Below are 17,028 nucleotides of genomic sequence, written 5' to 3' on the forward strand. Positions count from 1 at the left end.
GTTCGTTAGTCTGTATCTCACTAATTAAGAGGCTGTTAGCAAAAATATTTGAGTTCTTGCCGTTTTTCATGGGTCCCAATTGGTTCCCAAAGTTTTACAAAAATCTGAGAGATGACGGCAGATTCTTTGATGATTTGACATGGAATGACCCATTGATACATCCATTTTAGCACATTCGTTTCTGATTTCATTTTTCAGATCTTCAATGGTGGGGAGCCCATGGTATAAACCACTGATGTCAGGTGTCCCCAAAGAACAAAAGTCAAGTGGCATCAAATTTGGACTATGTGGGGAGAATTATACCAGTCCACGATGTCCTATCCACATCAGATATATTGTCTCCAAAAATATACAAGAAATAAAATATATATCCTATGATTCCAGACTTTTGAAACACCCTGTATTATAATCAACTGTGTCAAAGGTCGCTGATTGGTCCACAAGTATCATGAATGTAGCTGACACATCAGCCAATTTGTACACAATACATTTTGTGACCGACAAATGTGACCTTCGTTTGTGACAAATTACCGATGCAGTAGTGCTAGTGTAGCTGGATGCAACCGGTGCACACCATCCAGCAGCAGTAGGTCCCCAGCCATTGCAGCTAATACCAGAGCAGAGGGTCTCCAGCCTGAATCTCCTGCAGAATCCGTACAACGTTGCTGCAGCAGTTCTCGTCCTGACATATCCTACAGATGTGCAGAAAGTAATACATCATTGAAAAAGATTATAATAGATGGTCTGATAAAGACTGTGGTGGATGCGGAAATCGAATGAATGTGGTGGATGCGGCAGCAGTTCAAAACTACAGTCATCAATTGCTTCAAGTGCAAGGAGTAATGTGTGAGCTGGCACATTGTCGTGATGCAACATTCCACACCATTCTTGTTTGAAGACGTCACGAATTTTGTGCAGTAAGCTAGCCTGTAATGGTGTGCTCACACAGACATAAACCAATCAGCAATATCCCTTTTGGATCCCAAAATATTCAGGCTTGAAATTATGAACCCGAGTTTCATCCTGAGTAACAAATCTGAAAATACAATCGTCTGAATTGACTTTGTAATTACTGCAAAGACTGTCGAGAAATGTTGATCCAAACACGTGTCTGACCGGCATTGAGAATATTTCCAGACCATTCTTGCCAAGATTGTCCTAGTTCCAAGTGTGTTGGTCAGGATGTCATGAACTCTGACATACCAATATGTTGGAAAATGTATTGGATAGTTACTTTGTAGTCCACCACCATATCATAGGTGGCGTTAGCATATCAGGGCACAGATGCAATCGGCCGACAAGCGTAGGGGTAATCTTAAATGCAGTTTCTACCACATTTAAATTCAACTGGCAATATATTTATTTATTTATTTTACTATGGAGTGTGATGTATCATCCCCACCTAAGGTTTACAGCATTTCTTCATGAACAGCTTTGGAACTTAAAGCCTTTATATGCAAGTATTTCATGCCAATTAGAATTTCCGTTTTGTCAATGTTTCGCAAAGATCACTAGGTGGCTTTATTTAATTAAAGTCGCTGAAAAGAAAGAAAAACAGTTCAAGTTAAGAGCATCAAGTTTTTGTGCGTGGATACTTGGTCAACGACAAAGCATAATTTCAAGTTCCACCCTACACTAGATTATAGTTGAGCTTCAAACTTTTCAAACAGCCCTCATATATAACCAAAGATACCAGTTTTTTATTTTTATTTTTTACTGTTTGTTGCTTTTCAGTTTATCAGATGAACTTTGGGAGGGGTGGTCCCATTTAGTCCGATTTTTTTTTCAATACCTGGTTAATAAAGTATTCGATTTGCTGGAAGTCAACTATATTTACAAACAATTATTTTTGATTTTGCATCAGGAAAGCAAATGCAAAGCATTTATTTAATAATTAACTCAAATAAATGCAGCTTGTGTTGTACAACCATTCCATAATAAAACCTGGCTGCAAAATGTAGACAGTAAATATTAATATTATTAGATTATCATTACAGATGTTGTTTAATCACAATAACTATCTAAGATATCAATGAAATCTCCCTTTACATTTAAAATTTGAGATACGAGTACATGGATAGCCTGGTGTTGGCTTAGCGGTTAGGGTGCCGGCTTGGGATCCTAGGATCCTGGGTTCGAATCCCGGTCGATCGCTAAATTAACACCAGGGGGTTGACTCAGCCTGTCATCCTTCCGAGGTCGGCAAATTGAGTACCAGCTTGCTGGGATGAATGATCCCGGTGTGTACCCCGGTTTAGAATAGGTACACCGTATCCCTGCGCATCGTAAGAGACTAAGGGTTGGCGCCAGGAAGGGCATCCGGCCATAAAAACATTGCCTCAAACAGGGAACCACGATTGTCATGGGGCCCACAAGGCTAACCCCCGCTCCAGCGGGGAAAATGGCCTTAAAACGATCATTCATTCATTCATACGAGGACATGGAGACAATCCAAATCGCTAAAAAGATGACTTGCAAAGCACTTCGAGCCCACCATATATATTTATTTAAATGACATTTATAGCAAGTGTTCAAAATCAAGTGGCTTTAAGTCTGACCTGGTACAGTGTGAGAGTCTCCACCCTGTAACGCAGAATCGCAGCAAACTCCCGTGCAATCAGTGTTTTACCTGAACCCTGCACATATATCACAAATTATATATTAACATTCACACTGTTGGTGAAATTGTGTACAATCCAGATTTGTGTGCATGGAATATACACACGGGGGATGGGGGGGGGGGGTGGGGGGGAGAGGGGGGAGGAAGTATTCTTTTGTTTTAAATTAAATATTTCGGTTGACTCAACTGATAGAAGTTACTCTGAATAAATCAGAATATCAGTGAAGTGATAGAATAACAAAGAATAAAGTGACCTTTGGTCCGATGAGACAGAGGTCTCCGACTGCGTGAGACTGAATCATCTGGGTGAGGAGGCGTGAGAGGTCAGCAGTACATACGAACCGGCCGCTTGATCCTGTAACCTGCCCACCTGCTGGCACCTACAAACAGCAAATGAACAAAAGACAGACAACTACACACCAAGAAAACATTACAAACATCAAAATTCAACCTGCATGTTATTTGTTTCACATTGATCTCTTCTGATTGTACATGTTTCGATAACAAGCATTGTATTTTTCTTACAATTAATACAAACTTTATGCATTCAATATTTGAGAATTGTTATGTTTTTCAGTGAGCAACTCTCATGGATGGGCTTGGCCATAATAGGATGCATGCAGGATGAGGGAATTGCAATTGGATGACAGAATCAACATGGCATAGGGAATGTGAAGATGGGGTTAGAGCATTATGAGCGACAGTGCCTTCAGAAAGTATTCACACCCATTGACGTTTTTCACATTTTGTTGTTGCAGCCTGAATTTAAAATGGATTAAATTGAGATTTTTTTTTGTCACTGATCTACATATAAGAGGTCTAAATAAATTTTTTGTTGACAATAAGGAAGAAAGGCATCATCACTTTGACATTATGGCCACAACCATTATGGGCCATAATATCAAAGTGCATTTTTTTTATTTTAGAAATTTTTACAAAATAATTTTAAAATGAAAAGCTGAAATGACTTGAGTCAAATAGGTATTCAACCCTTTTGTTATGACACTCCAAATTGAGCTCAAGTGCATCCAATTTCCTTTGATCATCCTTGAGATGTCTCCACAACTTGATTTGAGTCCACCTGTGGCCAATTCAATTGATTGGACATGATTTAGAAAGAAACACCTTTCTATATAAGGTCCCACGGTTGACAGTGCATGTCAGAGCAGCATCTCTACCGTTAAGTCCAAGGAATTGTCCGTAAAGCTCCGAGATAAAATTTTGAGTCGGAATACATCTGGGGAAGGGTATAAAACAATTTATCGAGTTTTGAAAGTTCCCAAGAGCACAGTAAGCTCCATCATTGGAAAATGGAAAGAAAATGGAACTACCCAGACTCTTCCTAGAGCTAGCCGTCCGACCAAACTGAGCAACCGGGCAAGAAGGACCTTGGTCAGGGAGGGGACAATGAACCCAATGACCACTATGACAGAACTACAGAGTTCCTTGGTTGAGATGAAAGAATGTGCCAAAAGGACAACAGTCTCTGCAGCCCTTCACTAATATAGGCTTTATGGAAGGGTGGCCAGATGGAAGCTACTCCTGAGAAAAAGGCACATGACAGCATGCCTGAAGTTTACAAAAAAGGCACGTGAAAGACTCTGAGAGTATGAGGCAAAAGATTCTGTGGTCTGATAAGACGAAAATTGAAAACATTGGCCTGAATGCAAAGCACTACATTTGGCAGAAACCGAGCACAGCTCATCGCCCATCTAACACCATCCCTACCATGAAGCATGGTGGTGGCAGCATCATGCTATGGGGGTGCTTTTCAGTGGCAAGGACTGGGAGACTTGTAAGAACAGATGGAACAATGAATGGAGCGAAATACAGGTAAATCCTTGAAGAGAACCTGCTTCAGAGCGCAGAAAAACTCAGACTGTGGCGAAGATTTACATTCTCACATGACAATGACCCCAAGCATACAGCCAAAGCAACACTGGAATGAATTCAGAACAAGAACATGAAAGTCCTCGAGTGGTCCAGCCAAAGCTCAGACTTGAATCCCATTGAGAATCTGTGGAAAGACTTGAAGACTGCTGTTGACCTACACTCCCCATCAAATTTTACAGAGCTTGAGCAAATCTGCAAGGAAGAATGGGAGAAACTCCCCAAATCCGGATGTGCAAAGCTGATACAGGCAAACCCAAGAAGACTCAAAGCTGTAATCTCTGCCAAAGGCATTTCTATGAAGTATTGACTCAGGGGGTTGAATACTTGTGTAAATTAGATATTTCTCTCATTACTTTGTGAAAAATTCTTTTTTTTAAATTCTACTTTGACATTACGGTGTATTATGTCTGGATCAGTGACTTTTAAAATCTCAATTTAATCCATTTTAAATTCAGGCTGTAATACAACAAAATGTGAAAAACCAAATCGGTGTTAATTGTTTCTGAAGGCACTAAAGATGCTCATATGGGAATGCCGCATGGAGCAACCCTTAATTGAGGTGAAATTGCTTTCCTAAGAAAACAAGACCGAAAGTCTAACAGCGGCATAGCCAGGCTTGTAAAATATTATAAACCACAAACACACATGATTAGCTTTTTAAACAGACGCTAATGCTGTTTATAACATTAAACAAAGAAATATGGAGGAATCCAGACATCCGTGAGGTAAGTTTTACTTACAGAACTGAGGGAAGATATACTGTAATCTAGATTATACCCCACAAGGGTTGGGTACATACCGTTTTGTTAGAAGAGATGTAACGCCGATGCCTTTGATAGTCATTTTAATAATCGGTTTGTTTGTGTTTCACACTGAATAAAAAGCGTAAAGGTAGGGCGTGGCGATTGTGATATATGACAGCTTCGATGATATGTTCGGCATGAACGGCATATATATCAAAATGGCGGTGTGTGGAGAGTCAGCCGCCGTACTGCCGTAATGACATCGGACGTAATCACATCACCTTGTCATGTGACCAGATCCTCAGCTCTGATTGGTATACATTTGAGGGGACATACGTCATACATACATACATACATACATACATACATACATACATACATACATACATACATACGGACAATCAAACACTGTTCTAGACGGCTTTGCCCTATCGGCTACGCCGTAAAAAGAACAAGGGCTTGGCATTCCCACTTACCTAATTATGCCCAACTCCAGCAATCCTCTGTTCTGTGCTCTGTTAAGACGATGACATATAAGGACTTTTTGCTCATGATCAAAGTGATGTACAAACCTTGAAGTTGACATCTGTGCCAGCAACACATGCCATGACCTGGGCTTGCCTCGAACCTTCACAGTCTTTTTCAAACTCCAATCCACGAATCTCCCAAGAGACATCGTGAGGCTGATGGATCTCAAACCTCTTGAGGGGCAGAAGGAGGTTGTGGGAAAAGCAGTGGGCATTTGGAAGTTTAAATACTGTAATTAACACAATGTATAAATAAGGACAAAGGTGCTGATGTGATGGTGGAATAACATTTCGCCTAAGGCAAAGTTAATATATATAAAGGTCCAAAGTAAACCAGTTATCAGAATTCTCTTTCACCACCTTTTTAATCGCCGTGGTAAAATCGTGGGTTTTAATCGTCATTGCAAAAATGAGCACCGATAAGATGTTGCATGGAATCACCTTCCTAAAGATAAATACTTAAGCCCCACAATAAAATAACGTTACTCTATAAAAACTGCTCAAAACATCCTGGCGATTGACCAATATTTGCCTTGTTACTCTGAGCAGATTTAACCAGATGTTCTGAAAAAGCAAGAAGCTTTAAGGCAAATCTGGGTCGGTGGTTATGAAATACGTCTGGTATAGAGGCTTTCGTCATGGTAATATCTCAGGGAGATTATTAGGGTGGTCCAAAAAAAAAACAAATGAACAAATTTCTTTTCCTCAAGGTTATTTTTATTCCTTTATACATAAATGAAAATCACACCAAATTATTTTTCACAAAAAACAATATTTAGGGGTCCCCCCATGTTGCACTCATAAATCGGCTACGCCGATACGTCCCACATAACATAAAACAATCATTCGCTTGAAAAACTATGAAAGAGCTGCCTTTGATGGAGTGGGGAGATTTTTTCTGTGATTTCCCTCTATTATTTTCCTGTTCATTTAGATCAGTGGTCAGCAACCTTTTTCTAGTGGTGGGCCAGATTGTCATAGGGCTGTCCGAGAGCAGGCCAGAATGGTAACCTAGTAGTCATTAGTGGTGAGAAGGGCTTATTTTTTACTTCTGGTTTATTGCCAAAAGCGAGGTCTGCATACATTTTATACATGGAATGGTATGGTTTTTGTGTTGGTCTGTCAGTGCGAACTCTGTGCCTGCATTTTTGCGTGTGGCGCTGCGAGCGCAATTCAAAGGAAGTGAAAGCCGAGCGTTCCTCGGGTCTGAAGTCCGAACCGAATACGTCTCTGCAGGACTGACTCTGCGGTATGGATCAGGTCCTCGGGCTGTAGGTTGCCTATCCATGGTTAAGAGCATTGCCAGTTGTACCCAATTGTTGCTCCACAACTCCACTGTCTATTTAATCTTGCTCTTACACGAGCCTGGTTCTTGTAGGAAAATAAGCTTCTGTAAATGCTATGTAGGTACAATAAAGAAAAGCCAATAGGCATATAAAAGCAGTTTTTCCAAAGTGTACTTTAGCACTGAGGTGCTATCCAAAATAACTATCCTTCGACATTGACCTGATGATCCAATATGCAGCAAACGACATCGACATGCAGCAAACAAATACTGATTTGTTTTTGAATAACAAACCAGCAGGATGCATGATGAAACACCTTTTAAAATGCAAAATAATTATTATTCACCTTAACATATGTGAGGCTTAATAGGTGACTGGTCAAAGTTGGGACTATCAAAACCATCAGGATTTAAACATTGATGGCTCTTACCAATGCTCACCTCAAGCAGATGTTCAACAGTGCTGCAGTCCTGCGATGGTAGCATTGCTTTGTAGGGATACAACCGTTCGATAATCGGCCGTAAGGGTTGGCCCGGTTGCTGAGCCTGAAGACAGGGACAAGGAGAGGAAAATTAGAGTGTGTATGCGGAAATGCTCTTTTGTGTACAACAAGCACTTCTTCGCATGTGATTTGGAATTTACCAGGAGAAGAGAAGCAGCGGTCAGGCTGTCCGTTGGAAAGTCTGGCAGGTTCAAAGATTTGCCCTCTTTGCTGTTGATTGCCGTGGCGAAGGCAAGTAACTGAGAGAGGCTAGAAAAAAAGCTGAGTTTTATCATCATTAATCAATAAATTCCAAAATAAATATGTTAAAAAAAAGATATATGGGACAACTCAAGAAAATGAAGAGCAGTGGCAACAGATTCTACAAAGATGATGACACAACACGTGGAGCATGAGGAGAGGAAGCCAGCTTAGAAAGGCTTACTATAACTGGGGATAAGAAAACAGGGCACCTTTCTGCGGGGACACTAGGCGCAGTAGCATACAGTTTCTCCAGTTGATCCTAGTAGAAACCAAAGTGAGAGACTATAAGCATTTCATAATGCAGTAGTTATCTTTATGACATGGACAACTTTAAAAAAAAACAGATTGAAACAAATAAACTCAAGATTTATCACATCACAAGATTAAAGATTTCATGCACAAGGTTATCCCATCTCGTCTTCAGTTGTCACACCCTTCCTCCCGTCTTGAATCTTGAATTGAATGGCACACTGCATCTTGTGGTGAGGCAGTTGCCCTGAACAAACTTGCCTTTGCCTCTTGGAAGGCTAATCCAACTGAAGGCAATCTCAGCTCCTTCCACCAAGCTCGGAACAAGTGTGTGTCTTCCCTCAGGAGAGCCAGGAAACAATATCTATTTACTCTCAAGACTGAACTCTTAAACCTGTCTCCTTCCTCCAAATTCTGGTGGCGTCTGGTCAAATCTGTTTGTAGTGTTTGTTCCCCGTCCATCCCCTCCATGACCTCAAATGGCTACACAGCTCACACCGCACGTGACAAAGCCTAATGCCTCAACTCTGTGTTTGCCTCAAAATCTTGTGTCCCAAACCCATCTATCTCTGTTCCCACCTTACCCAGTCAAACCCAACTGCTCCTGGACTCTGTGTCCTTCTCTCCTGACAAGGTGGAGAAGTTTTTGTCAAAACCTCGACTCTGATTCTGCAACTGGACCAGACGGCATCAGCCCACAGGTCCCAAAATCCTGCTCTGCCGCTCTATCTCACACTCTCTCTCTTCTCTTCACCCTCTCCTTTGCTCAAGGTCATCTGCCATCAGTTTGGAAATCAGTCAACATTACCGCTTTACACAAAAAAGATGCAAAAACAGATCCTTGCAAATACAGACCAATTAGCCTGCTCCCAATTATCAGCAAAGACATGGAATCCATCACTGCTTCGGATATCAAATCCTTCCTCTTCTCCAATGGCTTGATCTCCGATCATCAATTTGGATTCAGACCAGGTCATTATACTCTGGACATGTTGCTTCTGCTGTCTCAACAATGGATGGAGGTCCTCAATGCCAAACAGGAAATCAGAGCTGTCTCCCTTGACATATCATGTGCCTTCTATACGGTCTGGCACCCGCTCTGCTCACCAGACTCTCCTCCTATGGTATCCATAGAAATGTCCACGCATGGCTTGTGGACTTCCTCTCTGGTCATAGTCAACGTGTGGCCCTGAATGGATTTCTCTCATCTCCCCTTCCTGTTCAGGCTGGAGTTCCCCAAGGCAGTGCTCTGGGCCCTGTGCTTTTTCTGATCTTCATCAATGATCTCTCTGACTCTCTGAAAAATCCTCTCTGTCTCTTTGCTGATGACTCCACTCTCTGCCGCTCCATTCCTCATCCCTCAGATCGGCAGTCTGCGGCCTCCTCACTCTGCAGACCTGGAGAAAATCACAGACTGGTCAAACAAGTGGAACATGTCTTTCAATCCGGACAAATCTCACACTGTTACTATGTCTCTCCGAAAAGACCGACTGGACAACCCTCCCATCTACTTTCTCAACAATCCTCTCCAAGAAGTTCTGTCACTCAAGCTTTTGGGTCTCACTATCTGCCTTGATCTTTCCTGGGAAAACCACATTTCCAAGCTGGCCTCCAAAGCCAGTCGCCAACTGGGCATCCTCCGTCGTGCGAAGTACTTCCTTGGCACACCTGAGCTCCTCACCACATTCAAGGCTTTCATCCGCAGCTCAATGGAATATTGCTCTCTCCTCTGGGCTGGTGCTCCTGCCACACACCTAGCACGGCTTCACGCTGTTGAAACCAAAGCTTTCAGAATCATTGGAATCTCCCCCGATGAAGCCGATTGTGAGGGCCTTTCACTCACTCACCACAGGCAAGTAGGTGGTCCTTCTGTCTTCTACCGACTCCTATCCAGCCTAACTCCCCCAGCTCTATCTGTGCTCTTTCCCCAAAATATTCCTTCAGGTCGCACAGCCGATAGAATCGGCTTGTAGACTCCAGAGAGTTAAGGGATAAAATAGAGGGAGGTTTGGAAAAATATGGGATTGGTGGAAGAACAAGGGCAAGGGGAAGACATAATGGTTGAACAAGATGGATATCTCTCCAAACTCTCAATCACAAAAGTGGAAGGAAAAATTGGAAACTCAGAAAGAAGTGGGCTTGGGGATGGTTAATGGGGGTAGCAAAGAACATGTTTGTGAATGATGGATGATCTGAAATGGTGTAGAACAGCTGTCTTGTAGCCCTGGAGAGAAGGATGAGATTGAAGACACTGAGGAAGTTGGTTCCACAGGTGGGGGAAAATAGAAACGAATGAGTGGAGGTGCACATTGAGTCTGGATTTTCGGGGTTTCACCAGAAGGGGATTAATTGCAGACTGTGTGTGCAGAAACTTTGGGTGGGGGGAAGCCAGACCATGTTGAGAGCAGGGGGCGCAAGACCAGAAAGGAGGCGATATAAGACAGAGAGACCACCGATCTGTTGGCAATGTGAAAGTGATAATCCAAGAAGGAATATTATGCAATCTATGAGCTTAGCGGTTAGGGTGCGGCTTGGGATCCGAGGATCCTGAGTTTGAATCCCGGTCGATCGCTGAATTAACGCCAGGGGGGTTGACTCAGCCTCCATCCTTCCGAGGTCGGCAAATTGAGTACCAGCTTGCTGGGATGAATGATCCCAGTGTGTACCCCGATTTAGAATAGGTACACCGTATCCCTGCGCATCGTAAGAGGCGACTAAGGGTTGGCGTCAGGAAGGGCATCCGGCCATAAAAAACATTGCCTCAAACAGGGAACCATGATTGTCATGGGGCCTGCAAGGCTAATCCCCGCTCTAGCGGTGAAAATGGCCTTAAAACGATCATTCATTCATTCATTTTATATATCACGTGGTATGAGTCCCCTCTTAGAAAAAACGAAAAATTTTGCACCTCTATATCTCTGAAACCACTCCATGAAAAAAAAAATGAAACATGGCTCATTGTCAAGAACTCCATATGGGGAACAACATATATTCATGATGATGTCATCGGTGCCTTCATTATGACGTCATAATTACACATCAATTGATCTGATCAGTTTGAAATTTGTTGAGCATGAGCTACACAAATATTGTATAGGAGAATGAAATTGACGGACGATGTCATCGGTCACATGGTTTGGCAGCGATATTGGATTGAACATAAATCTACGTCATACCAGTGAACCGTCAAAAACAGCAAATAAACCACACAAAATGCACCACACAAACACGTCCTGGCGAGGGTTTGCAATCTTTTGTTAACCTTGGTGGTTAACATTAAAAGGTTGGAAATGCCATCCAAAAAGCAAGTGGCAACTTGCAGAAATACCTTTTATATATATACCCTCCATTTAGGTAGGCACCCCACATATCCAACTCCCTCTCCAGAAAATGCCCGACAGGGTAAGCAAAATGTTTACACACAAAAAGAGAACGATTCAAAAAGAGCTAGCAGCAAACCCTCGAAGTGTGCACGTTGTCAGCAGACATTCAAAAATATATACAGGTAAACTGCCACATGTGCTTTTAAAAGTTATTTTCAGTGTATCGATTTTGATGGAAATTGATCTTTTAATTTGCTGAAACGTGCGGATATTTTAAAGGATTTATTGCTGTCACAAAATTATAAACATGAGGTATATTTTCAGGGGAGGTATGATCATTCTTTGTTCTCAACCAAAAAATAAAAGGTCTGTAGAAATCTCAACCAAAAATAACCACCAACCTTAAATGGTGGAGATGGGACGTGACGGGCCAGAAAACGTGACCGCAGGGGTGGATCCAGTGGGTTTCCATGGTAACGGGGTACAGGAAGTCCCAAAGCAATAACCCGGAAGTTTTCACTAACTCGCACTGCCTTCCAAGCATTTAGTTCTGCCTGGCCGTGTTCCTAAATGGTCAAACAGAATATTGGCAATTGCAACATCATCATAACAAAAGTACAGGTCTGACATGATTGGGGGAGGAGGGAGCAGGGGATGGGAAAATGGCTGAAGTAGAACAGTGAGGGAAAAGAATACCAGGATGGTGAATAATGGTGAGAAGGGTAGGAAGGGGGTCAGAATGATGACGGGGAGAGATGTAATAGAGAGAGAGAGAGAGAGAGATGTAATAGAGATGTCATAGAGATGTAAGAGAGATGTAAGAGAGATGTAAGAGAGATAGAGATAGAGATAGAGAGAGATGTAATAGAGAGAGAGAGAGAGATGCAATAGAGAGAGAGAGAGATGTAATAGAGATGTAAGAGAGATGTAAGAGAGATAGAGATAGAGAGAGAGAGAGAGAGAGAGAGAGAGAGAGAGATGTAATAGAGAGAGAGAGAGATGTAATAGAGAGAGAGAGATGTAATAGAGAGAGAGAGAGAGAGAGAGATGTAATAGAGAGAGATGTAATAGAGATATGTAATAGAGAGAGATGTAATAGAGAGAGATGTAATAGAGAGAGATGTAATAGAGAGAGATGTAAAAGAGATGTAAGAGAGATGTAAGAGAGATGTAATAGAGAGAGAGATGTAATAGAGAGAGAGATGTAATAGAGAGAGAGATGTAATAGAGAGAGAGATGTAATAGAGAGAGAGATGTAATAGAGAGAGAGATGTAATAGAGAGAGAGATGTAATAGAGAGAGAGATGTAATAGAGAGAGAGAGATGTAATAGAGAGAGAGATGTAATAGAGAGAGAGATGTAATAGAGAGAGAGATGTAATAGAGATGTAATAGAGATGTAAGAGAGATGTAAGAGAGATGTAAGAGAGATAGAGATAGAGAGAGATGTAATAGAGAGAGAGAGAGATGTAATAGAGAGAGAGAGATGTAATAGAGATGTAAGAGAGATGTAAGAGAGATAGAGATAGAGAGAGAGAGAGAGATGTAATAGAGAGAGAGAGAGATGTAATAGAGAGAGAGAGATGTAATAGAGAGAGAGAGAGAGATGTAATAGAGAGAGAGAGAGAGAGATGTAATAGAGAGAGAGAGATGTAATAGAGAGAGAGAGAGAGAGAGATGTAATAGAGAGAGAGAGATGTAATAGAGAGAGATGTAAGAGAGATGTAATAGAGAGAGATGTAATAGAGAGAGATGTAAGAGAGATGTAATAGAGAGAGAGATGTAATAGAGAGAGAGATGTAATAGAGAGAGAGATGTAATAGAGAGAGAGATGTAATAGAGAGAGAGATGTAATAGAGAGAGAGATGTAATAGAGAGAGATGTAATAGAGAGAGAGATGTAATAGAGAGAGAGATGTAATAGAGAGAGAGATGTAATAGAGATGTAATAGAGAGAGAGATGTAATAGAGATGTAATAGAGATGTAAGAGAGATGTAAGAGAGATGTAAGAGAGATAGAGATAGAGATAGAGATAGAGATAGAGATAGAGATAGAGATAGAGAGAGAGAGAGAGAGAGAGAGAGAGAGAGAGAGAGAGAGAGAGAGAGAGAGAGAGAGAGAGAGAGAGAAATATTTTGTCCAAGTACTGCTAAACGGAAGGGTTTTGAAAATTCTACAAAAGCTATTTGTGTTCTACAGTGCACAAGTAGGTAATTAAATTGAAATGAAATAAAGATTTTTAAGGTCGTAGAAAAAAAAATTCCGTACGTGTACCGCCGTTGATGCAGTCTTTTACACCACCATATTTAACATGTTACATTAGCTCTTCATACCTGTTTGTGTCCTTTATGACATCCTTAAAAACAGTAAGTTTCCCGTTTCGAATGATGTTCAGATTTGTTTGACTGCCAGAGGCAGACAGAGTAAAACATCTCACTCCTCTTTGTGCATGCACAATTGGGACACATTCAGAGCTAAGGTACGTCAAACAGCAGGTTTGTTTTCCAATTCATGTTCCAATTTGGTTCAAAGAACGACATTCAATTGAAATTAAGTTGTTCCTCGATCATAAACTGATGTTTATAGACAGGACAGACAGACAGAAATGAATCAATTGCTTAACCCCGCTTTTGTTTTCGTGTGCGTGGGGTAATGACCAAGGGGAGGAGGGGTCGGGGGAGCTCAGTGGGATGACTAAAGGAAAGAGAGGGCAAGAATGGTGGGAGAGTAAAGGCAAAAGCAAGACAAAAGCAGTGGAGAATCAAGAAAAATCGGTAATATTGGAAAGAAAACAATTCCAATACTCTCCAGTAAAGGCTTAGTGTAATAAGGTGGAAGGAAATAATGGTTTGAGGTAAATGTGCTTCACTTTACCAAAAATGTATTTCATAGTCAAATTATTCAGCGACAGACAGCTACATTATTTTGATGCATTATTAAAAGAGAAATGCTTTGATAAGGCAGAGCCAGAGATGCCGACCTTCAACAAAGCTTTCAGTAACGACCTTAAAATTACTGAAGTTTTCAATATCACGTTAATGCTTTGTCTCCATTATCAAGTTTGAAGTTCCCCATAGCAGAACAGAGTCAAAATGAAATGTCATTAACCAAAAGCAGACACAATATTATTCACATATGCTGCTTTTGAATAACAGTCATATATGGCAAAGCTATTTCCTTCCTTACTTGCTTGCTTGCTAAGAGCTTGTTATGTCTGGCAGCACATGGAGCCTCTTGAAAAATGCACCACTTTTGTCTGTCATAGGCCCACTGAATGATCGCAGTCCAGGTGGTTTCTAGCTCACACAGCTCCTTTTTCCACCATACGCCACTAGGTTTCTCTAGATCATATAACCCTCTTAAGGATAATTACCCCATCAAAACTATTATTGTTGCAGCCCTGAAAATCATGCAGATTATCTGAGGGAGGAGCAATTTCTACATTAAATGCAGTTTCTGTTGCAGAACAATATACTTTTTGCATTTTAGGCTAAACTTCCCATCACAGGGGGTGATCAAGAGCAAGTAAGAGCAAGGGGTGGGGGTGAGGGACAACACCAAAATACAACCACACCAAGGTGTAATGTGCAAATTAGAATTTGTATGGAAAATGAGTGCCGAAGGTGCCAGGTCATATGGCATAGCAAGTGTTCCTTCAAAAAATTACCACAACCTTTTGCAAGTTCTTACAAGGGATGCAAGTCCTCACAAATATAGTACAGAGTCAGGTTCAGGTCCTCACAAATATATTTATGCAAGTAAAGTGTACAGTCAGAGTGCACTGCTTGTTTTTATAATCTGATCATACTTGTAGTTGTAGTGTTTTGCACTATGTGTGACATCTGTGTGAATGATTAGGCCTATCCAGGATGTTTGTTAGTATAGGAATGCCAAAGCCATTCTCCAGTTACAATTTTCAGCAAATTTGGCCAAAACACTATACACATCTGTATCGAAGTCCTGATGAATGTGCATCATTGCCAAGCTCCTAATATACTTTGTTTCCATTGTGGATCACATATAGTTCTTTATCCTGTGCAGACCATTGAAAGACCTTTCTGCTAAAGCAGTTGAGATAAATATTGTAAGCAATACTGATGGTGGTCAACACATCTGAGTGGAGATCAGGGTTTGCCTCTTGTGCTTTCAAACTCCTTGAATGTGTAAAATGGTGGCCCCGATGCAAAAAAAATCAAAAGCATCTCAAAATGCAAAGCCCGTCCACGGCCGCTTTATACCTGAACTAAACTTGACGAAAACAACAGCAAAAAAAATATATATATGTAAATTTTATTCATGAGTGATCGCCATGTTCTCATAACAAAAGTTTGTTGAAAATATGATGACAAAAGCTCAAATGTTAAAAGTTATGGCCCGGACAGACACTGAAGCTAAGTAGTAGACACATAAAGAAATACGAAAGCGTTTAAAAATTCCCGGCCATCTCACACTGCGCAGTACTGGAAGACTAAACGAATAAGGCTTTTTTCTACTCCTTATGACTTTGCCCTTTTACATTTTGACCAAATTATTAATTAGTGTTCTCTGTATTCTCATAATAAGGGTTTGTTGAAAATTTTATGTTAAAAATGTTAAATGTTAAAAAAAGAAATTATTCCCTGGATACACACAACACACACAACACACACAAGGATGGATACTTTGAGACCTGGAAGGGCTCCGTACCACCTTCTGAAACCTGCATATGGAGATGATAACCAAGAGCAACAAGAGGGCACGCATGCACACACATGCACATACACAATACACACATCTCGTTTTTTCATTTCTGTTCCTCACAATTCTATCTCTCTTTCTTACACACTTACACACACACTTACACACACACTTACACACACACTTACACACACACTTACACACACACACTCACACTCACACACACACACACATCTCCCGCTGCATGGGCAAATGGGCTGATAAGAAAATTTAGACATTTTCTGCATTGCTTCAGGAAAATGAAGTCTTACATGAAGGAGTTGGTCATAGCGATGAGGAGCAATGAGGTGCCGCCCATCATCAAGTGTTGCCTCACGGTTTTCCAGCAGGTTGTTGAGCACGGGAAGCACATTTCTCTCAGCACGTTCCACTCCATCCAAAAGCAGCACTCGCCCATGCACGGCTGCTCGTACTGCACACTATGTAAAACAGACACTGAAAACGGCAGCCACAAGACTAACAGAAAAAAATGACTGCAGTACTTTGTGTGACCTCATAAATTGTCACCTCATGCATTCAAATAACATGTTGCATTAGCAACATTTTCAACTGTCCTCCAAAAATTAAGATGAAAATAAAAAAAGTATTCTACTTGGCAAATGTTTATATTTGTTTCACAAATTTAGTCAGGGGGATAAATTTAGCACTCTTAAGATGCATCAAAATGTGTTAGATGACCAGCCTTATTCATATCATCCGTTTTCATCTCTTTACCTCACAAACAAGTATCTTTGTCTGTCTGTTTACCGAACTGTTTAAATAACCAATTAGCTGCATTAAGTGCATTAAATTAAAAAAAAAAATACAATTAAGTACTAAATTTACTTTTCAGATCACCTATGGCCAAATTAACTCTGCTTAAATTTGAAAGGCATTCAAATGAAATAATACATTTTACTAACTAAA

The 17,028-nt window shown here is 40.9% G+C and overlaps 1 protein-coding gene across 2 annotated transcripts in view; it reads right to left on the bottom strand.

Moving 5' to 3' along the window:
• VWA8 (von Willebrand factor A domain containing 8) overlaps positions 1-17,028 on the bottom strand; it is a 189,884-nt gene that overhangs the window by 126,922 nt on the left and 45,934 nt on the right. For both annotated transcript variants that reach the window (XM_078784476.1, XM_078784480.1), the window contains 9 exons: positions 16,374-16,541; positions 11,788-11,952; positions 8,024-8,073; positions 7,712-7,820; positions 7,510-7,614; positions 5,829-5,957; positions 2,875-3,000; positions 2,559-2,636; positions 532-692 (listed from right to left, as the gene is read on the bottom strand). In XM_078784476.1, the coding sequence (XP_078640602.1) occupies positions 532-692; positions 2,559-2,636; positions 2,875-3,000; positions 5,829-5,957; positions 7,510-7,614; positions 7,712-7,820; positions 8,024-8,073; positions 11,788-11,952; positions 16,374-16,541 (1,091 nt within the window). The remainder of the gene's footprint in view (positions 1-531; positions 693-2,558; positions 2,637-2,874; positions 3,001-5,828; positions 5,958-7,509; positions 7,615-7,711; positions 7,821-8,023; positions 8,074-11,787; positions 11,953-16,373; positions 16,542-17,028) is intronic.

This window comes from Myxine glutinosa, chromosome 1, assembly GCF_964187855.1.
Source record: "Myxine glutinosa chromosome 1, kmMyxGlut1.1, whole genome shotgun sequence".
In the NCBI taxonomy this organism is placed as follows: Eukaryota; Metazoa; Chordata; class Myxini; order Myxiniformes; family Myxinidae; genus Myxine; species Myxine glutinosa.